General features: G+C 56.4%; 1 protein-coding gene across 1 annotated transcript in view; it reads left to right on the top strand.

The window, feature by feature from the left end:
- Positions 1–19,926, top strand: part of TBC1D22A (TBC1 domain family member 22A) — a 259,689-nt gene that overhangs the window by 90,127 nt on the left and 149,636 nt on the right. Inside the window, exons 6-7 of the mRNA XM_070371426.1 lie at positions 9,873–10,001; positions 13,334–13,396. Coding sequence (XP_070227527.1) covers positions 9,873–10,001; positions 13,334–13,396 — 192 coding nt within the window. The remainder of the gene's footprint in view (positions 1–9,872; positions 10,002–13,333; positions 13,397–19,926) is intronic.

Below are 19,926 nucleotides of genomic sequence, written 5' to 3'. Positions count from 1 at the left end.
GGCCGCAGGCGGCCCCAGAGGGCGAGAGGAAGGCGACAGTGTCTTGGGCACGTGTCTGGGGTCTTCGCCCCCTGGGTGAAAGCGGAGGCGGGCTGGGGTGGAGGAAAAGGGCAGAGGTGACTAGGGCAGCTCTCACTGTCTTCGACTTGCGTTGACAGATGAGTTAAAAAGGTGTTGGGGACAGTGAGCCGAGCCCGTCCCTCCGAAGGTGGGCCACCAGCGGGAGGGCATCCCACAGCTTCTCGGAGAAGGTGGGGTGCTTCTGGCCGTCTCTAAGGGCGTGTCGGGGTTTCCCGGGTGAGCGACATGGGAGGTCACGTGGCCTGGGGAGGCAGAGAACCAGCACCGAGGCTCCCCAGGAACCGGCGGGTCAGCTGACCCCTTGGCGGGGGCAGGGGGTGGGAGGGGGGGTGCGGGGAGGCCAGGTGCCCAGGGCTGGGCCACCTCCTGAAGGGCTGTGGGGTGAAGCCAGGCGCCCCGGGCGGGGGAGGGACTGCAGCTTGCCTCCTCCCCTTGTTCGCTCAGCGTTGCCCGAGCAGTTCCACGGTCTTGGGCGTGTTGTCTGTGGCCGGGAAAGCAGGGAAGGGGAACAACCACGTCCCCGTAGCTCCTGGGGCCCGCCGAGAAGGAGGGAGCCCCTGCCCTCTCTGCCCTCTGGCCCCGGGGTGGAGCTGGCCCCCTGCAGACAGAGCGCCTGTCCTCCCAGCATGCGGCTCTCCCCGCGCCTCTCCTCTGCCTTTTTGCTTGTTCTGCAAACGTTTCTTGTGTTTACTGTGTGCCGTCCTGCGCAGTGTGAGATTCCTGTGCCAGCAGCGGGTCATGCCCCTTGGAAGGGGTAGGAGCTGGGATGGGCGGGATGGAAGGGGAGGAGGGTCCCAGGCCACTGAGGAGAAAGCCAGGGTGGGTGCTTGGGGACGGTGCTCACTGACTACTCAGGCCTGTGTGGGTCAGCAGGGGTGTCACCCCCACCTGACGGGCTCCCGCCTGCACATGCTGTGGCCTCAGGGAGTGGGGAGGGGATCTGGGCGTCCAGGGCAGGGAACCCACGCAGTTAAGGGGTGCTGGTCAGACATGGGCTTGGGCAGGCAGGGGGAAGTCTTGACTGTGGGACCCTTCCTCTCCCGTCCTGTGAACCACACCCGGAGCTCGTGAGCCTCTGTGCTCGTCCTGGGGTGCCCCCGGCACGGTCAGCCTCAGGGCGTGTTCTCTGATGGGAGACTTGGAGAGCACAGTGAACCCCGTTAATCACTCGGCCCAGATTCAGCAGGTGTTTCTTGAGCATCTGTCCTGGGCTGGGCCCTTTACAAGTGTGAGGCCCACGAGTGTCCTGGAGGAAGCACCCGGGGGCTCCTGGGGCTGGGCCGGGGGTGGAGCAGCGGTCACCCAGTCAGGACTAGCTCTCAGTCATTCTCTGAGGGCCTCACGCTCCTGTGTCCTGGGGAGTTCTTGCGAATGCTGACGTGTGGGCCCATGGAGCAGATCCCGGGGTGGACTGCAGTCCCAGGGTGTGCACCGACTCCAGGTTCCACCGAGCACCTGGCCCAGGCTGGGGGGAGGGGCAGGGGTGGGCATGGCAGGGGTGTGTGGGCTTCCGGCCTCCTCTCTACCTGCAGCTTTCGTTCTGGGTTCACACTTGTGTTAGCCAGGGGGCTTGGTAATTGCTGCCATCTGGATTCCCCAGGGGTGCTCTTGCGGGTCCAGGGTGGGGGGCGCCGCTCTAGGACACTCCGGCCCCCTGAGGGACAACGCAGGGCACCCCGAGCTTGCTGGGAGATGAGGCGTCGAGGGCAGCACCCCTGGGCGGAGCGCTGGGGGGGGGGCGCGGCTGGGCCTGACTCACCTGCAGCTGAGGGGCGGCTGTCGGTAAGAGTTTATGCTCTGCCTCATTTAAGGAGACCACCGGCTTGCCTGATGTTTCAGGGTCTGCCGTTAACACTGTCCTGGTGGCGTGTGGACGAGCACTTTCTTAACGGATGAGTAGGAGATGCCGCTTTAATGAAGAAAGATGGGAAGCCGGGCTCTGGTCACTCAGGAGAGCTAACCCATACTCCAGAGCTCACCGGTAAACCGCTTCTGATGCCATCTAACGCTGAAATTCCATGCAAGTGGTGCAGAAACTTTTAAAAACCAATGCTGTAGACACTGCTTTCCTTCAAATAGATAGCCAACAGGCACCTGCTGCATGGCACAGGGAACCCTGCTCAATATTCTGTAATAACCTAAATGGGAAAAGAGCTTGCAACAAGAACGGGGGATTGTACGTGTGTAACTGAAACACTTTGCTGTAAAACCGGAAACTAACTCAATGTTGTTAATTAACTATACTCTGACATGAAACAAAAATTTAAAAATTTAATGCTCTAGAAAATTACATTTTTGGCTCTTTTAAAAAAGCATTTCAGAAATATCCAACAAAAACTAAGCACTTGCCATCCGTGGCAGTCGGTAGGGTGGTTGGAAACGACGAGTGAGGCTCTTACGCCGTCTTTCCTTCTGTCCGTTCATCGAGGTGAGTTTGCACGTGAACCCGGCGGGAGGGAGCGACTTGATGTTTGTGTCAGCGGGACAATTCTGATATAAGTATATGCGTGCATTGTTTTACATTTATGATTAGTGTTTTTATAGCATGCTAATACAGCAATTAAGTTTTCTGTAGTTCTGTCATTTAAAATTCATTGCATACTTGAATATATTTCATTTGCATAATTTCCAGTCTTGCTTAATTATCTGGAGGCCTCAACTTGCATGTGTGTGTTTTCCTTCAGGAAGGGGAGCGTCAGGAGGCTGTGGGCTTGCTCATTGCCCGCATCCCCGCTTCGATGCCCTTGCCTTTCAGAAGTTCTGTCTCGGTTCTTCAGTTAACATTTGAGGGTGGCGAGACTTTCTGGGTCCTCGTTCCCGTTCAGTTAGAGTCCACCGGTGGCACTGCAGGTGGTCTGTGTCAGGCCGTCCCCTCCAGCCGCAGCCGGCGCCCCCCCGGCGGCCCCAGTGCCCTGACCCGGCCACTGCACGCGTGTCCACCCTCCTCCCGCGCCAGGCCGTCTCGAGCTTGCCCAGGGCTCCCCGCGGCTGTCACCTGTGTGAGGGTGTCTGTCCTCTGTCTCTCCACCTCCATCCGCTCCTCCACCTCCAGACCCAGCCCAGAGGAGGGCGCCAGCCCATCCCTGTTGCTGGTGTTTAGTCGCGCAGTCGTGTCCGACTCTGCAACCCCATGGGCTGTAGCCCGCCGGCTCCTCTGTCTGTGGGATTCTCCAGGCAAGAACACTGGGGTGGGTTGCCATGTCCTCCTCCAGGGGATATTCCCAAGGGATCAAACTCACGTCTCTTGCATTGGCAGATATATTCTTTACCACTGAGCCCCCTACTTCTCATGAATTAGTTCAGACACAACCTCCTAGCCTCCTGGGTGGGGACCCTTCTTGGGGTGTGGCAGTGTCATCCCAGATCTGTTGACCTCATGCCTTCATCCGCCAAGTATCTGCGGAGTATCTGCTGTGCCAAAAGGTACCCTGAGCCCCAGGGATGTCTGTGAACAGAGGGGTGAGGATTCCTGCGTGCTGGAGCTGGCATGCCAGTGAGAGGAGATAGCGGTAAATGCAGTGACTAAAGTTCACAGCATCTTAGAAGGGCTGATGTTACAGAACAAAACGGGAGTGAAGTAGGAGGGGCCCCCAGGGCCGGGCTGGTGGCTGGGGCGGTGACCTGGGAGTCAGAACTTGCAGAGGGAGGGACGGGGCCTTGCAGGGTCTCGGTCCCACCCAGATTCACCGGCTCCTTGGAGAGGGCGGTGCCGACTCCAGCAGGGCAGACCAGGCAGCCCCGCTGAGGAGCCGCTTGCTCTCTGAGGAGGAGGAGGTGGACGCAGTGCCTGGACGTGTCCCTCGGCCCCGGGCCCGGAGGAGGGTGGGCGCTGGGCAGGCGCTCCTGAGGAACGGCAGTGGCGCCCGCTCCTGGAGCCCAGACCCCAGAGGCTGGGAGCCGGCCTGGCAGAGGCGGAGGCGGTGGCTTCATGGGGCGGCACCGCCTCTTGTGGGCGCTGCAGCCGCCTGGCTCTGCCCACGCTGCTGGGAGGTTTCTCCTATGATGAGGGTGTGTGGCTGTGTTCCTGAAAAGGTTCCCTGCAGGCTGGACGTGGCCTGTGAGTGGTGGTCTGCCGGCCCACGACGCAGGGGATGGGACCCAAGGTGGAGGGAGCCGTGAGCTCAGAGGGGCCTTGGTCTTGGGGGGTGCCAGGCGGGGGAAGGGAGAGCATCCCGGGCTGAGAGGTGGGAACGGCCAGGCTGGGCGTGTTGGGCGTTTCCGGGGGGAGGCCTGTCTGGCGGGGCGGGGTTGTGGGGGGCGGGGTTGCGGGGGCGAGGCGGTGCCTGGGCCCCCAGCAGCTCCGGTGGTGGGGGTGGTCAGAGGGGCGGGGCTCAGGTGGGCCGGCCCGGCGGGGAGCTGTCCCTCCCTTCCTTCCCCGGGACTGTGGCAGTTTCAGGACAGAGGAAAAGAAGTAAACGCAGCCCCTGGTCTCTGTCCAGGAGGCGACGGGCTTGGCGTGGTTGTCAAGGCCCACCTGGGCCTGGTGGGTGCCTGGGCTCCCAGATGGATTCTCGGAAGCTGTGACTTCACGCCCCGCCAGGGCGGGCTGGGGTCCGGGTGGGAGGAGGGCTCTGGGTGGTTTCGGTGATGCTGGCCGAAGGGGGCGGGGTCTGAGCCTCTCAGGTGGGCGCTTTACCGGCTGGTGTGAAGGCGCTGGAGGCCTCTTCAGTCCACACTGGGGGCTGGTGGTGGTTTTTGTTGGTGGTGTAAGTGTGCGGAGCGGTCTGCTCTTTGGGATACAAGAGCCTCATTTGACCAGAAAAATGGAGGCGGGTGGGACCAGGGGCCGCTCGCTGCTGACTCGCAGGGATCTGTCAGCTGGACCCGGTGCTGCGCTGGGAACAGCAGGGCCCCTTTCCGACGGGTTGTAATTAATTGAAGTCATTTTAGGGCGGCTGTTCTTCGGGGAGCGCCTCCTCGCTGCTAGAGAAGGCGGAGGGCGGGCGACACCTGTGACAAGCCTGCTGGGGTGTAAATTGCTACACCTCCTGGCAGGTTCACTTGGAAAAAAAGCATCAAGAGCCTTAAGTATATCCCGAGTCCCAGTGAGCTGACAGCGCGCTCATAGACATTTTACTCCGGGAAAAATCAAACATTGCTCAGGACCACGTATTTTAGAGCACTGGACAGTTGAAAATACTCAGAACATTCAGAAATCCAGGAAAGGTTAAACGGAAATATGTAATAAAGACTTTCATGTGGTGGAAGGCCGCGTGGCCTTGGGGACCAATGCTCACAGAGCAGGGGTTGTTAAGCTTTTTCTGTAAAGGGCTGGTTACCGAGTATCTGAGCATGTGTTTCAGTGGGTCACACGGTCACTTTCCGACTCCTCAGCTCTGCCTTAGTCGTGTGCAGACAGCCACACCCATGGGCAGACAGGTGTGGCCTTGTGCCCCTGGTGTCCTGGTTACGGAAATGGGTGGTGGGCTGGCATTCGCTGAGCCCCGCAGGAGAACAGAACGTTATGCCAGTGCGAGCCCAGGTTCACGATTTTATGTCCAGGTACGTAAGGGCTCAGAGGTTAAAGCGTTTGCCTGCAGTGCGGGAGACCTGGGTTTGATTCCTGGGTCGGGAAGATCCCCTGGAGAAGGAAATGGCAACCCACTCCAGTATTCTTGCTTGGAGAATCCCATGGACGGAGGAGACTGGTGGGCTACAGTCTATGGGGTCGCAAAGAGTCGCACACGACTGAGCGACTTCACTCACTCACTTCACTCATGTAAGCACAGAATGTTGGAGAGGAAGTTTCCTTAAACAGGCTATGGAAAGGACTAGTCATTAAAAGTAAATTGGGCTTCGTTCAGGTTAGGAGCTTCTGTTCATCAAAAGACGTCATTAATGGGCGAGAAGCCACAGGTGGGAGGAGGCGATGTTTCTGCAGGCCTGCCGTGCAGACGGCGCAGCAGGCGCCTGCGAAGCAGGAGGGGAGGGCTGCTCACGGGCGAGGATGCGCACGGCCTCCTGCAGGCCCCTGGAGAGGCCCTGAGGCCTGCGAGCTGATGGATACCTCCGTGAGCCCGTCAGCACGGCCGCAAGGAAAAGGTGGTAGTGCCCGGCATTGGGAAGAAGGGAGGCCAGCGGGTGCTATCATGCACGTCCCCCGGGAGTGTAGTCACTTGGGAAATTCTTCAGCAAAACCTGTCAACGGTACGCCCACCTTTGCTCCCCGGTGTCTACTTAACAAAACAGATGTCGCGTGCTGTAAAAGGCAGGCATGAGAACGTTTATCGCAGAAACCTGGTCACTACCCAAATGTCTGTCAACAGAACGGATTTTGCAATGGAGGTGTTATGCAACAGTGAAAATTAACTACTGTTTTGTGTTACAGAGCGAATAAATTTTTCAAATGTAACACTGAGTTTAAGCAATGAGGCAAAAGAGAAAAGAAACAGATTCCATGAGTATAAAGTTCAGAAACCTGATAGGCAAAACCTGGCAGGTGTGAGGCGTCAGGGGGAACCTCCAACGGCAGGTCAGGAGCGAGGGTCAGTGGCTGGGAGGCCCCAGCCTGCCCTGAGATGTGTTCATTTTGTGATCATTCACACACATATTTGGGCAACGTGTGCACACACATGGTCTATTTCAATACATGTTTATTAAAAAGCTTAAATGATGTGATCCAAATGTGTTAAATGTGCACGAGTGTGTAGTTTATAATATAGAACAGATGCTCACTGATGCCCAAAGGTGGGTAAAGGGGATGTGCGTGCTCACACAGCTGAGAAGGGGTGGCTGGACTTAGGCTGGCTTCATCCTCGAGGCTGAGCACAGCTGCCCTCACGTCAGCTCTTTATGGTGGGTCTGTGGCTCATGGTTCTCCCTCAGGGTCACAGGATGGCTGCCACAGCTCCAGACTCTGCACGTTCTTTTTGATTCACAAGCAGCAGCAGAGTGCGCCCTGTACCTGGCTTTCGTGCCTGTTTCTGGTTCCCCCTTTTCCCCTGAGCCTGTCAGTCACTGGGGCTGGTGGGATGGTGGGGCATATCGGCCCATCAAGACTTGTCCTGAAGGAAGGGGATTGCTCACCCTGAAGGAGGAGCCTCAGATTGGTACCCAGAGGCTCTCTAGGATGCAGTTTGACAAAGGATGCACAGGTGTTTAACAGTGAACACGATGACGTCCACTGTGGGCTGGAAACGCTCTAAACGGCGGACAGCACTGCTGCTGTGTTTGTTCGTTTGTCCACTCTCAGGTGGAATGACTCACTGACAGTTTAGGTGCCTGCCGGGTGCTGCTGGTGGGCTGTGTGAGCGGGCCCCGCTTGGGCCAGGCCCACCCTCCTGAGGAAGTGACCAGTCAAGAGATGCCCGAAGGGTGAGGAGGGACGCACCGGGATGAGCTTTAGAATGTCCAGGGAAAAAGCAAGGAGAAAATCCTTCTTATGCAGGACACAAGAACCGCTAAATACAAGTATAACAGGAAAACCGTCCTTTGGACTTGATGAACATTTAAAACGCTATTGTTTAAGACATTAAAAATGCAAGCCACAGGCTAGGAAAATATCATCAGAGTGCATATATTTGACAAAAAGACTTGGATCTTGAATGTATCCAGCACTCATAAAACTCAGTAAGAAAACAAGCAGCTGGTTAAAAAAAAAAACGGGCAAAGGATTTGAACAGATGCTTCATCAAAGAAAAGTGGCAGAGGGGTCTGTGAAAAGACGTTCAGCATCGTGAATCATTTGGGAAATGAAGTAAAAGCCCTTGACAAGGACTGATGTTGAGAGATGGACAACACTCGAAGGTTCTCAGACCTTGTTAGTTGGTGTGGAAAACCGTATGATCCTTCTGGGAAAAGGTCTGGCAGTTGCTGAGAAAATTAAGCATACACCTCCTTTATGACCCAGTTACCCAGGAGAAATCAAGTGTATATCGTAAAAGCCTGCTACAAGAATATCTATAACAGTCATTATTTAAAATAACCCCAAACTAGAAACAACTCAGATGATCAGCAAAGAGTGAGGGGCTTCACAAACTGGTTTAACCATACCCTGGAAATTCTGCTCAGGGAGAAAGGCTGGGGGGGGCGGGGCGGTCACTGCCGGTTTCAGAAAGAGTCTCCGGGGATGGCGGTCTGTCACGAAGCGTTGGTCTCTCTCCTTCTGGCTTCACGTTCAGCACGATAATCTCGAGTTGCACCCGTGTTGCGCAGGGGGCATTCCTCCATTCCTTTTTATGGCCGAGTAATACTCCATCTCTCTCTCTCTCTCACACACACACACACACACACATCTTCTTTGTCTGCTCACCTGCTGAAGTCTGAAATATGACACAATGAACTCATCCACAAGACAGAAACAGGCCCACAGACAGGGAGGTCAGACTCGTGGCTGCTGGGGGGATGGGGTTGGGAGGACTGGGAGTTCGGGGTTGGTAGATGCAACCACTTCATTTAGAGTGGATAAACGACAGAGTCCTGCTGTGGCGCACGGGAAACTGTGTCCCATCTCCTGGGATAAAACGGAATGGGAATGAATATAAAGGAAGAACGTGTGTGTGTGTGTGCGCACAGCTGAGCCACACCGCTGTGCAGAGGCGGGCACCACGTTGTAAGTCAGGCAGAGCGAGCACACCTGGGCGAGGGCAGCCTTGCTCCCAGGCTCCGGCCCCTGCGATGCCATTTCCGTGCGGCTCTGGGGTGGCGGCTGAGATGCGTGGGGCAGAGGGAGTGACTCCCCGCTCCTCCTGGCCGAGGGGGGCACCGGGACGGACTCGGGGTGACAGTGCTCTGGTCTTCACGGGCAGTCGCCACACAGCTGTGCACCTTGTCACCTGTCACGGAGCCGCTTGCGTGAAGCAGGACCTTCTGTTCCGGGCGTGATGCGGTAGTAGTGTTGACTGAGACGTGGAAAGTGGGAGGCAGCTGTCTGGGCTCTTTGTGGCTGCCCTTCGCTGCCTGACCCTCGCAGAGTCTGGACCGGGACTGCGGCTGCCAAGATCCAGGAGTCTTTGGAGAGAGGGGAAAATGCACACGTGTGCAGACCCAGGCACAGGCACACACATGTCTGTGTGTGCCTGTGTGTGTGTCATGGACGCATGTGTAAGCACACACGTGTGCAGCTGTAGGGCCTGCAGACGCCTGACCTCTCTGTGCCGTATGAGGCATGTCCAGACGGGGTTTCGGCTCTTGGTCCTGCTGTGGGAGCTCGGTGGATGCCAGCCCACTGCTGGGCGCCCGCCCCTCTGTGCGGCCGAGGGTGAAGGTCCTTCAGCCCCGGGGAGGCTGCAGTGCCGAACCCGGACCCCTGGGGAGGACGGGCGGGGCTGCGGCTCCCGAGGGCTCAGCTCGCTGCCTTTCTTTTCTGTCCCTCTTCTTGAGACTTGTTTGTCCTCCGCTCTGTACCGCATTTCAGAGCACCAAGCTCATTTTGAGATGTGAGCCTTTTGGGAATTCCCTGGTCCAGTCGCTAAGACTCTGTGCTTCCAATGCAGGGGGCACGGGTTTCATCCCTGATCGGGAAACTATCAATAAGATCCCAAACGCTGTGCAGCGTGGTCAGAAAAAACAGAATGAAATTTTAAAGAAAAGATGTGAGCCTTTTGATTAAAGACTTATAGAAATTCCATGAGTCGTTGCTGCTCAGTTGCTAAGTCGTGTCCGACTCTTTGTGACCCCGTGGACTGCAGCACGCCAGACTCCCCTGTCTTCCACTGTCTTCCGGAGTTTGCACAAATTCATGTCCATTCGGTTGGTGCTGCCATCCATGAGTTACCATTAACCGTACATACTTACGCATTCCACGAGTTACTATTAAGCGTATATTCTTTTCGTGTTTTTTTCTCACACAGGGTTACCTTCCTGCCAATGTAGACCGAAGACCAGCCACTCTCCAAAGAAAACAGAAAGAATATTTTGCTTTTATTGATCACTATTACGATTCCAGGAATGATGAGGTTCACCAGGACACCTATAGACAGGTGGGAGCACGTCTTCTTTCTTCTCGTTACTCAGAATTCTTTCACTTGGGAACGTCTCTCTTGTTGGTGGAAGTGCTTTACCTGGAAGGCCCCTGATTGGGTCACAGATCTTCATTTTCTAGCAAATAAATAAATGTGAAACCTGATAATGGTGAATTTCCCCTAATAGTAGCACCTTGGGCATCTCCAGTTCCTCCTACAGGGCTGGGAAGGTACTTTCATTGGAGCCACAGAACAGAGAGCCTGGAGCCCTGGGTGGAGGGTGTCTTGTGGCTCAGGGGCGTCTGACGTGAAGGTCAGAGGTAGACGTCCCCTGGGTCAGGTAGGAGGAGTGAGTCCCCTGGGCCCCGGGCGCTGTCCTCTGCTGCCATTGTGGGTGTGGTTTACGCTGAGGAGAGCTGTGCTGCTCAGCTCGGCTGTGGAGGGACGCACTTCAGTCCATAGTGGAGGTGTAGCCAGCTTATCATTTGGCTATTTAGTTTAATACAGAATGGGTATAATTATGGCCTCTTGAATAGTCTGTTGACAGACGGTGTGCATAATGGGAAAAATACTTAAAATTGATTTACGGTTCACTGTGCATCCAGAATTTGCTGTGGGAATTGCTGGAGGCCTCCCTAATTCTCCTTGTGTTTGTACCGTGTGAGAACTCAGAACGGGCTGTGCGCCGTTAAACAGGAAGGTGGTTAGGACTTGGCAGCCCTGCCCTGCGTGCTGAGCTGAGCGTCTGACTCTCCCGAGGTGTGTCAGCGGGAGTGTTATCCCTGACACACCCGGCCTCTGGGTGCAGGAGCGTCGCTGAATTTTCCGCCCAGATGCGGACACTCAGGTCTGCTTGTCAGGGTGGCGCAGTACCGCCAAGAAGTCCGGGGACGGGCCTTCCCCTGCTGGATCACCACGGTCCTTTAAGTTGGGTTCCTGGACAGCACCTTCCCCACAGGGGAGCCTGGCAGCCCTGGAGGAAGAGTGACTCGTGCTGGGGGTAGGGAGGGGGCAGGGACCCCTTCTCACCCTCCGCGGTGGGCTGTTCTCGGCCTCTGGCCCCTGCCGCCCCCACTGGGACTCGTCCTCTGGCTACAACTCCGGCGGCTCCCAGGCCCCAGGCGTGCCACCTGTCGCTCCGGGAAACCGAGTTCTGAGGCAGCGGGCGTGTGGGTCGGGTCAGGGCAGTGCCGGCTCACCTGCCTGTTTTCCCCTTTGCGGGTTGCGTGAGTGGGCACATTCTTTACTGTTCTGCCTGTGTTTTTTGTCCGCAGGACGACACTGGCATCCATCTGCGGGATCTACCGGGCTGCGTTCTGTTATGAGTTTCTCACGGGAAAGTTAATTACAGACGGGTCGCATGCGTCTTTACTCAGTAGTCACTGTGATAGTAATAAAAAGCTCTCCTGTTACTGTGAGCCCCCGAATGTTTCTGCATTCGTGTCAGTATGACCGAGCACAGGCTTAGCCGCTGGGCCTGCCTGCCCTGGGCCGAGTGCTCCTGCCTCTTGGAGGTGGACCCTGGGCTGTCCTGCAGGGCTGTTTCAGGCGCTCTGTTGGGTCATGATGGAGCCAGCCCGGGGCTGGGGCTTGGGCACCCTGGTCTCCTCTCCCTGCTGCCCACTCTCGGGGATTGACCCATGAACTGACCTCGGCCGCCCGTCTGCCTGAGGGTGTGGCCTGGCCCCCACACAGCCCCGGGTGGCCAGGACCCCGTCTGCTTCCCGCCCCTCTTGCCCTCTGTTCTCTAGGTTTCTGTGGGTGAAGCTGTCACGTCCAAAGCACAAAGAGCTGGTCCCAGCTCACCCGGCGTGTCGTCCCCGCCCTGCGGGTTCTGTGGACGTCGTGGCTGCCCCAGCCGGCCCAGTCCTGTGTGTGGGGGCGAGGTGTGCCGAGCTGGTGCTGGGGTGCACTGCCCTGCCCCCCAGCCAGCACGTGGCAGGCAGCTCCTCTGGCCCCTGGCGTGCCCCCGTGGCTCTGATGGCGTGGAGTCAGTGCTCTGAGGTGGCCCTGGAGGACACCCTGGTCACAGGGTGAGGTCTGGAGGGTTCTGGTCTGCTGCCCGTGGCCAGCTGCAGGGCTCCGGCCCCAGCAGACTGTAGTCCTTGTCCTCGGGGTCTCCTTCCCAAACGGGGGATGCCTGCGCGTCTCGGCGTTTAGATCCCTCCCCGCGTTGCTCAGCGGGTCTGAGTCAGGTCGTTTCTTGTCTTCCTCTGATGCTGTCTTCTCTCCAACTTCCCTTCTCTCTCTCTCCCACTGCCTTGTAGTCCACGCTCCCTGAACTCGCTAGTCTGCTGGCCCCTGACCCTGGCCCAGTTCTCTCCCTGGGCAGTCTCACTGCCTCCCTTGGGACCACCGATGGGCAGCGCATTCCCGGGTTCTCAACCGAGGGGAGAGTTCAGGGCGGGCCCCATGAGTGGGAGCAGCTCCCCCGAGTCAGAGCCGTGCAGCTCCGGGGCCGTGCATCCGCCGGCAGCTCTGAGCGGTGGGGTGGGGCTCTGATGGGCAAGGATGCAGAGCCCGCTGGGGTGGCCACGGCCACGGTGCTGGCGAGGCGGTGAGGAGACCCAGGCCCTGTGGGTCTCAGGACCCTCGTGGTCAGGGGCGAGGATGGGGGTGGACCTGCTTGCAGCCCCCTCCCCACGGCATCACCACGTGCCGCCTTCTCTTGGCCCGTGCGACCGTGTGCCTGGGTGAGTGGGGATGGTGGTAGCGTTGGCTGCAGTGGGGTGTTCACACGGGGTGCTGGGGGCTGGCTGGATGCCGGCTCAAGCGCTGAGCAGGCTTCCTGGAGCCGGAGGTGCCGCTGCGTGGTGGGTGTGCTCTGTGACAACACTCCTGTGAGCCGGTGGTCGGGTGGGGCCCGCTGTTCCTCGCAGTTCCTCCCAGGGCTTTTGAAACGCTGCCTCTGAACAGTGCCCTGGATTCCCCCAAGGACTGTGCACAGTGCAGAAAAACGTGTCCCAGGTTCCAAGAAGAAGCTGTCACAGCCAAAAACTTGTATGCTATTGATGTACTCAAATTGCTGCCTGTGTCAGAGGCTGGAAATCAATGCTTACTAATTGCTATGGATCCTGTTACTAAGTAGCTGAGGGCCTGCTCTGTTTCTAGCTGGCCAGTTGCCGTTACCGGGTGGGAAGCGTGGAGCAAGGCTGTCATGCCGGGACGGGGCGGGGGGCCGGGCGGATGGAACCTGCCCCCTCTCCACAGGAGAATGCCCGGCCCGGAGAGAGCAGGCAAGACCCCGGGCACACTCGCTGCCGTTTCTCAGTGTCTCTGTTTCAATCGTCATGCCTGCCACGACGTCTGTCAGCTTTTAACATCTGTGTGTCTTTCTCCTCTGTCTCCAGATCCACATAGACATCCCTCGGATGAGTCCCGAAGCGTTGATACTTCAGCCCAAAGTGACAGAGGTAAGAGCCGGGACCCGGACGTCCTGCGGAGGGAGCCCCACGCCCGCCGTCCCAGTGGCTTTACCCGCGGCGGGGGCCGGGGTGGCCCCTGGGGCAGAGTTGCCGACACAAGTGCCCACTGTCCTTTTTCATTGTGCAAACGTTGGTGTGTACAGAGGAGCACAGGTGGAGTGCATATGTGTGTCTGTGATTTACACGCGTGGGCCCCCCACCCAGCGTAGGACTGAGAGCCCCACCCGAGTGTGGCCGGTCATATGGAGGCTGCCTGCCGCTCTCAGCCGCCTCCCGACCCTCCCCAGGAGATGCCCGCTCTCCTCACCTGTGTCTCCCTCCCTTTCCTCACGCCTTTTATACATGTCACGTGACACCCAGGGAGCTGTGGTCTGGAGCCGGATCATTCCTCTGTCTGAGTGGTCGGGTCTCTGCAGCCTGACTTTCTTCACCTACGTTATTTTCTCGGGTTTAGCCAATCTGTGTGTCCAGTTGCTACTCAGATATTCCACACTTTCTCTTGCCTTTTCCCTGTTGGGGGGCATTTGGGTGGTTTCAGGTTTTGCTGTTGGACAGTGTTGCCTGGGACCTTCACCTACAGTTCCACAGGTGCCCACTGGCAGGATTTCTCAGTATCATTTATGAAGAAGGCTGAGTGCCGAAGAATTGATGCTTTTGAACTGTGGTGTTGGAGAAGACTCTTCAGAGTCCCTTGGACTGCAAGGAGATCCAACTGGTCCATTCTGAAGGAGATCAGCCCTGGGATTTCTTTGGAAGGACTGATGCTAAAGCTGAAACTCCAGTACTTTGGCCACCTCATTCGAAGAGCTGACTCATTGGAAAGACTCTGATGCTGGGAAGGATTGGGGGCAAGAGGAGAAGGGGACGACAGAGGATGAGATGGCTGGATGGCATCACCGACTGATGGACGTGAGTCTGAGTGAACTCTGGGAGATGGTGATGGACAGGGAGGCCTGGCATGCTGCAATTCATGGGGTCACAAAGAGTCGGACACGACTGAGTGACTGAACTGAACTGAATTGAATATACCAATAACAGCTTATCAGTTATAACAAATCCACCACACTAAAGCAAGATGTTAATAACAGGAGCAAGTGTGTGTCTCTGTGGAGGCCTGGCGTGCTGCGATTCATGGGGTCGCAAAGAGTTGGACAGGACTGAGCGACTGATCTGATCTCATCTGATCTGAAGGTGATGACTCAACAGACATGAGTTTCAACCAACTCCGGGGCATGATAAAGGACAGGGGAGCCTGGCGGGCTGCAGTTCATGGGGTCACAAGAGTCGGACACGACTTAGCAACTTAACAACAGCAAGGTGTTGCAAGGTTGGGTGTCAGCCTGTTAAACGTTCAGGATGCTGTTGGGATGGTCTCCTGAGGGTTGCCCCGCTTCAGCTCTCTCCGGCAGAGGAGCAGCCGTCTGGTGCTCACGGCCCCGCCGGCTCTGGGTGCTGCCAGGCTCTCACGGTCTGTCTCTCTGGTGGCAGTGCTCACTTCCGTGTGTCTGATCACCCGTGGAGTGAGCGCGTCTTCCTGCATCTGTGTGCTTCTGTGTCCCCTTCTGGGGAATGCCTGTTTCTGTCTTTGCCTGACTTCTTGTGGGTGGTTGGTCTGATTGTTTGTTGCCTGTTGCTCTTTATATACTGGGGATTCTGCCTCTTTGCCATTGGTGGGGGCAGATCCCTCCTCCCACCTGACACTTTCTTCTTGGTGGCTGCCATGGCTCCCGTCTCTTCAGCGAGGGCAGCTTCCTGAGGAGACACCCCGAGGCCGTGCTTCCTCCCTCATTCTCCCTTCCAGGTTCTGAAGTGTCACGGCTCATCCCTGCCTTAGCTCGCCGGTGTCCAGTGGCCGTGTGTGCTCTGAGGCGGGAGTCCACCGTCACTTCCTCCCGTGGTGACCGCTCTGGCTTTTCTGCCCACGTTTGCAGGCTCCCTTCTGTTCACGTCTTTTTCACGTTTGCGGAGATCTGATCTCTGTGTTGGCTTCCCTGGTGGCTCAGTGGTAAAGAACCCGCCTGCAATGTAGGAGACTCTGGAGATGCAGATTCGATCTCTGGGTCGGGAAGATCCCCTGGAGGCGGGCACGGCAGCCCACTGCAGTATGCTTGCCCACCAGGGACAGAGGAGCCCGGCGGGTCCGTAGTGTCACAGAGTCTGTCACGACTGAAGCGAGTGACACGCACAGACGCGCGCAGCCTCTGTTCTGCCCCAGCGCTCAGCTCACCTTTCCTGCAGATCACGCGCGCCTGATTCATTCGGCGTCACCAGAAGGCTCAGTGTCTGGTGGGGAGTATACATGACGCCCCCCTCCACTTTCAAAACCCATCAGGTCATCTTAGGGCTTTCCTCCTCCCTGTAAGTGGGGAGCCCATGGAAGTCCCAGAATCAGATGGCCAGGGTTGTCTTTCTCTTTTCAAAGTGAAGTACAGTCGACGTACAGTATGTGTATTGCGGGTGTGCAGTACAGTGGCTCACACTCCACTTACAGTTATCATAGAACATCGACGGCGTTCCCCGTGTTGCTCAGTAGATCCTGACGGCTTGTGTGCACCTCCGATCTGTGCCCGTGCAGCCCGCCCGCCCCCTTTCTGCCCACTGGTAGCCCCTGGTAGCTCTCTGTGTCTGTGAGTCTGCTTCTCTCTGTCGCGTTCACTATTGTGTTGCGTTTTTAGATTCCGCTCTTGTTTATTCCTAAGGTCTGTTTGATTTGTGATCAGAATTGCACAGAATCTACAGATCAATTCGGGAGAACTGACGTGTCTATGAAATTCAGTCTTCATCTTCACGAGCATGCTAATTCCGCATTTTCTTAGACCATTCTTTAATGCCTTTCAATGAAGCTTTAGAAATTGCTCCGTAAAAGGTCCCGTGTATGTTTTATTCGATTTACTCTTCGTTGTCATATTGTTTGTTGCTATTATAAATGGCATCTCTTTAAAACTGAATTTTCTTATTGTTTTAAATATTTGTTTTTCGTCTTGATTGCTCTAGTAAATGCAGTTCTAAATTTTGATATCTCTTGCTGTGCAGTAAGTTTGTTAAAAAAAAAACACACACGATTATTAAAGCCAAAGTGTTTTTAGATTACAAAACACAAAAGGAGAAAATTAGTTTCCCACAGAAGTAGTCATTTTGAGGTACTTCTCTTTGATTGTCCTTTTCAATAACTGTGCTTATTGCATCTGGAAAATGAGAGATCACATATTATAACCTCGTTTTAAGGTATTTTTTAAAATGGAAAATGGAGTCTGCCATGCGGCCTTTAGTTTATCTTCACCGTTATGTTTTTCCTGCCACTTGAGGCACTCTGCATAGAGCTGAGCTTGTGGGCTCCCAGTTTCAGAGGCGGGAGCTAGTCCCCGCTGGCCGGTGTCGGCTGGCGTCAGGTGTGACAAGCTGGGACCTCGATCCCCGTGGAAGCCCCTGGGCCCTGGCAATGGGCCACTCGGCCCCTCCCTCAGCTCCCACAGGTTCCTCCTGGAGCTGCACACCTGCCCAGGGCCCGGCTCGGGGGGAACTGCCTGTGGGGGAACCAGGTGACGGAAGCAAGGGGCTTTAGGAAAAGTCTAGAAGCGCTGGTCTCAGGGAGAAGCAGGGAGAGTCAGGTTCTGGTTTGCGGCATTGCAGGGGTTAGACTTGGACGCACCGCAGCTGATCCATGCCGGTGCTGGCTGGGCCCGTTACGACATACATTTGCCCTAAACCGTCATGTGTAAATCTAGGAAGACTTCCAGGCGTGAGGCGCGGGGCGGCAGGGTAAGCGTGTGTTTGTACACTTTATGAGATGCTGCCAAGCCCTTTCCCCAGGTGGCCGTGCCGGCTCACCATACGTGAGAGGCCCAGTTCCTCCAGGTCCGTGTCATACGTGGGATCACCAATCTGTTTAATTTTCACTGTTTTAAAAAACAGCTGTGTGGTGGCGTCTTACGGGGTTACAATTTGCATTTCCCTGTTGACTGTGGACGTTGAGCATCTTTTCATCTCCTGATTTGTCACGCTCAGATCTTCTTTGGTGAAATGTCTGTTCCGTTTTTTTGCTCACTGTTTAATTGCTTTTGAAACCTTTAGCCTGCCTGTTCCCTGGCCTCCTCTCGGCCTTCCGAGTCAGACTCCTGGGGTGGACCCTGGAAGTCCCTGCTGGCAGGAAGCACAGACGGAGGCGGAGGCTGTGGATGGAGGCAGGGTCTCTGTAGGACCTCCTGAGGTGACGTCCCCAGGGACCTGGGACCCGGGGCTCGGCTGCCTCCCTGCCTGTGCCCTGCCCTTCCGCCTTGACCTGTCTGATCAGGCCTTCTGTCTGTGGGTTTCCTCTGTCTGCTCGGCGCAGGGCAGCTGGGCACGAGCACTCATCACGTGACGCTGTCTGGGGTCCTCCCTTCCTCACCCGTGACCTCAGGAGTCTGCTTCCTCTGGGCCTTCCAGAGATGGAGCCTTGTCGGAGACGCCCCGCCCCACTTTGGTTCACACTTTGATCCTCTTGGTGCTTATTGTCTGATTGTCTCCTCGTGGATGAGGTCTCACTCTGCCTGCACGTCACCTCCCTGGGAGCAGGGCCGGCGCCCGAGTGCCTGGAGCCTCACGGGACTTGGGAGATTTTGTTGAAGTGAGTCGTTAATCACTAAAGCTGAAGCTCCAATACTTTGGTCACCTGATGCAAAGAACTGACTCATTTGAAAAGACCCTGATGCTGGGAAAGATTGAAGGCGGGAGGAGAGGGGACAACAGAGGATGAGATGGTTGGATGGCATCACTGACTTGATGGACATGAGTTTGAGTAAACTCTGGGAGTTGGTGATGGACAGGGAGGCCTGGCGTGCTGCGGTCCATGGGGTCGCAAAGACTCAGACACTACTGAGCGACTGAACTGAACTGAACTGAGTAATCTTTTTATCCAACGTTGTTATTTGAAAGTAAAGTTCATAACTTTTTGGCCCTTGCTCTTTTTATCTTCTATTTGTGGAAGTAACCTCAGCCTCTTACTTGGAAAATGCGAACTCTTACCCGAGGCCCTCTGGCTCGTGGGCTGGTGCAGGGAGCTCAGGGAAGGAGCTTCCTTCAGATCTCAGAGCTGGGCCTTGTCACGAGATAAGGTCATCAACTTGCGAGTCCCTTCTCCTCCGTAATTATTATATTATCTGCCCTCTGGCTTTCTGCTTCTTAGAGCAGTTTCACGAATTAGGGAAATAGGATGCTTTTTCCAGTTAGCCACGGAGAAGTGACATCTCGTCACATTTAATCAGACGAGAGGACAAAGATTGTGCAGGCCTTTAGGACCCCATTATCCACGCATGGTCCTTCTGCTTGGGGTGATGAGTTCTCCGTGGCCCGAAGCATGGTCGTTTTCTGGGAGGCACGTATCTGTGGAGCACAGATGTGTTCATCCTCGACTCGTCCGCTGATTGTGAGCTTTCTGCAGACAGGCTTCCTGACTGGAGTGCCTGTGTGGAGGGGCATGGGCCCAGCTGGCGTCCGGGGCTGAGGCGGCCAGGGAGAAGCCCGCTTCCCGAGGAGCAGGCATTGGCTGTGTCCCGAGGGTCTGGCCTAGACTGAAGAGGGTTGGGGCATTTGCACAGGGGCGCTACTTCCGTGCCCGGGGGTCTCCTCCTGGCCTGCTCTGCTCACCATTCCCCCACCTCCTCGAGCTTGCCAGCACCCCCTCCTGCCCTGGCTGACCCTACGGCGCCCACATGATTCCCACGGTCTGCTCGCGTCTCTGTCCCCTTGGACGCAGCTCTCGAGGGGGGCAGCCTCCACTGTTGTCTTTGTACTGCTGGTGCCTGATGCACCCTGGGGTCTCAGACCGGCGTGTCTGAGCATCTTGCTGGGATTCTGGCCACGGCCGAGGCCCTGGCTGTCTCTTCTCACGCTGCAGGCTGTCACGGCCAGGGCCCGGGTCTTTCTTCTCCTGTGTCCCCCCGGCCCCTCCAGTGGGGCTGGCTCGTGGTAAACAGCTGACAGGTGCTGGTGGGCTGCATGCATTAAACACGCGCTCCTCCTGGGGTGGGCGTTCTGGAGGGTCCTTCCGTGGGAGACGCGGTGCTGGTCAGGTCTCAGGCTGGGGAGCTGTGGACGTTCAGTGCTCCTGAGCCTGCGTCTTCGTAGTTATTGCTCTCTCCATGCCGTCTCATAATTCATCTTTGTTTTACCCTTTGGAGGTTGGGGGGGGGATTGCATTTGTAAGAGCCTGTTATTTAGTCGCTCAGTTGTGACCCCAACTCTTTGTGACCCCACAGGCTGTAGCCCACCAGGCTCCTCCATCCATGGGATTTCCCAGGCAAGAATACTGGAGTGGGTTGCCATTTCTTTCTCCAGGGGATCTTCCTGATCTAGGAATTGAACTCATTGTCTTCTGCATTGCCAGGTGGATTCTTTACCACTGAGCCACCTGAGAAACCTCTTTGTGAGAGCCTGAGAGATATGTATTCATTATGTAATCAGTTCATTAAACTCTTCTGGCATATATTTCAAGGATCTAATCCATAGATCTTTCCCTTTTTTCCCTTTTTGGCTTTATG

Source organism: Bos mutus, chromosome 5 (assembly GCF_027580195.1).
Source record: "Bos mutus isolate GX-2022 chromosome 5, NWIPB_WYAK_1.1, whole genome shotgun sequence".
Taxonomy (NCBI): Eukaryota; Metazoa; Chordata; class Mammalia; order Artiodactyla; family Bovidae; genus Bos; species Bos mutus.
The sequence above is the reverse complement of the archived record's forward strand: the minus strand, read 5'-3'. Positions and strand labels throughout refer to the sequence as shown.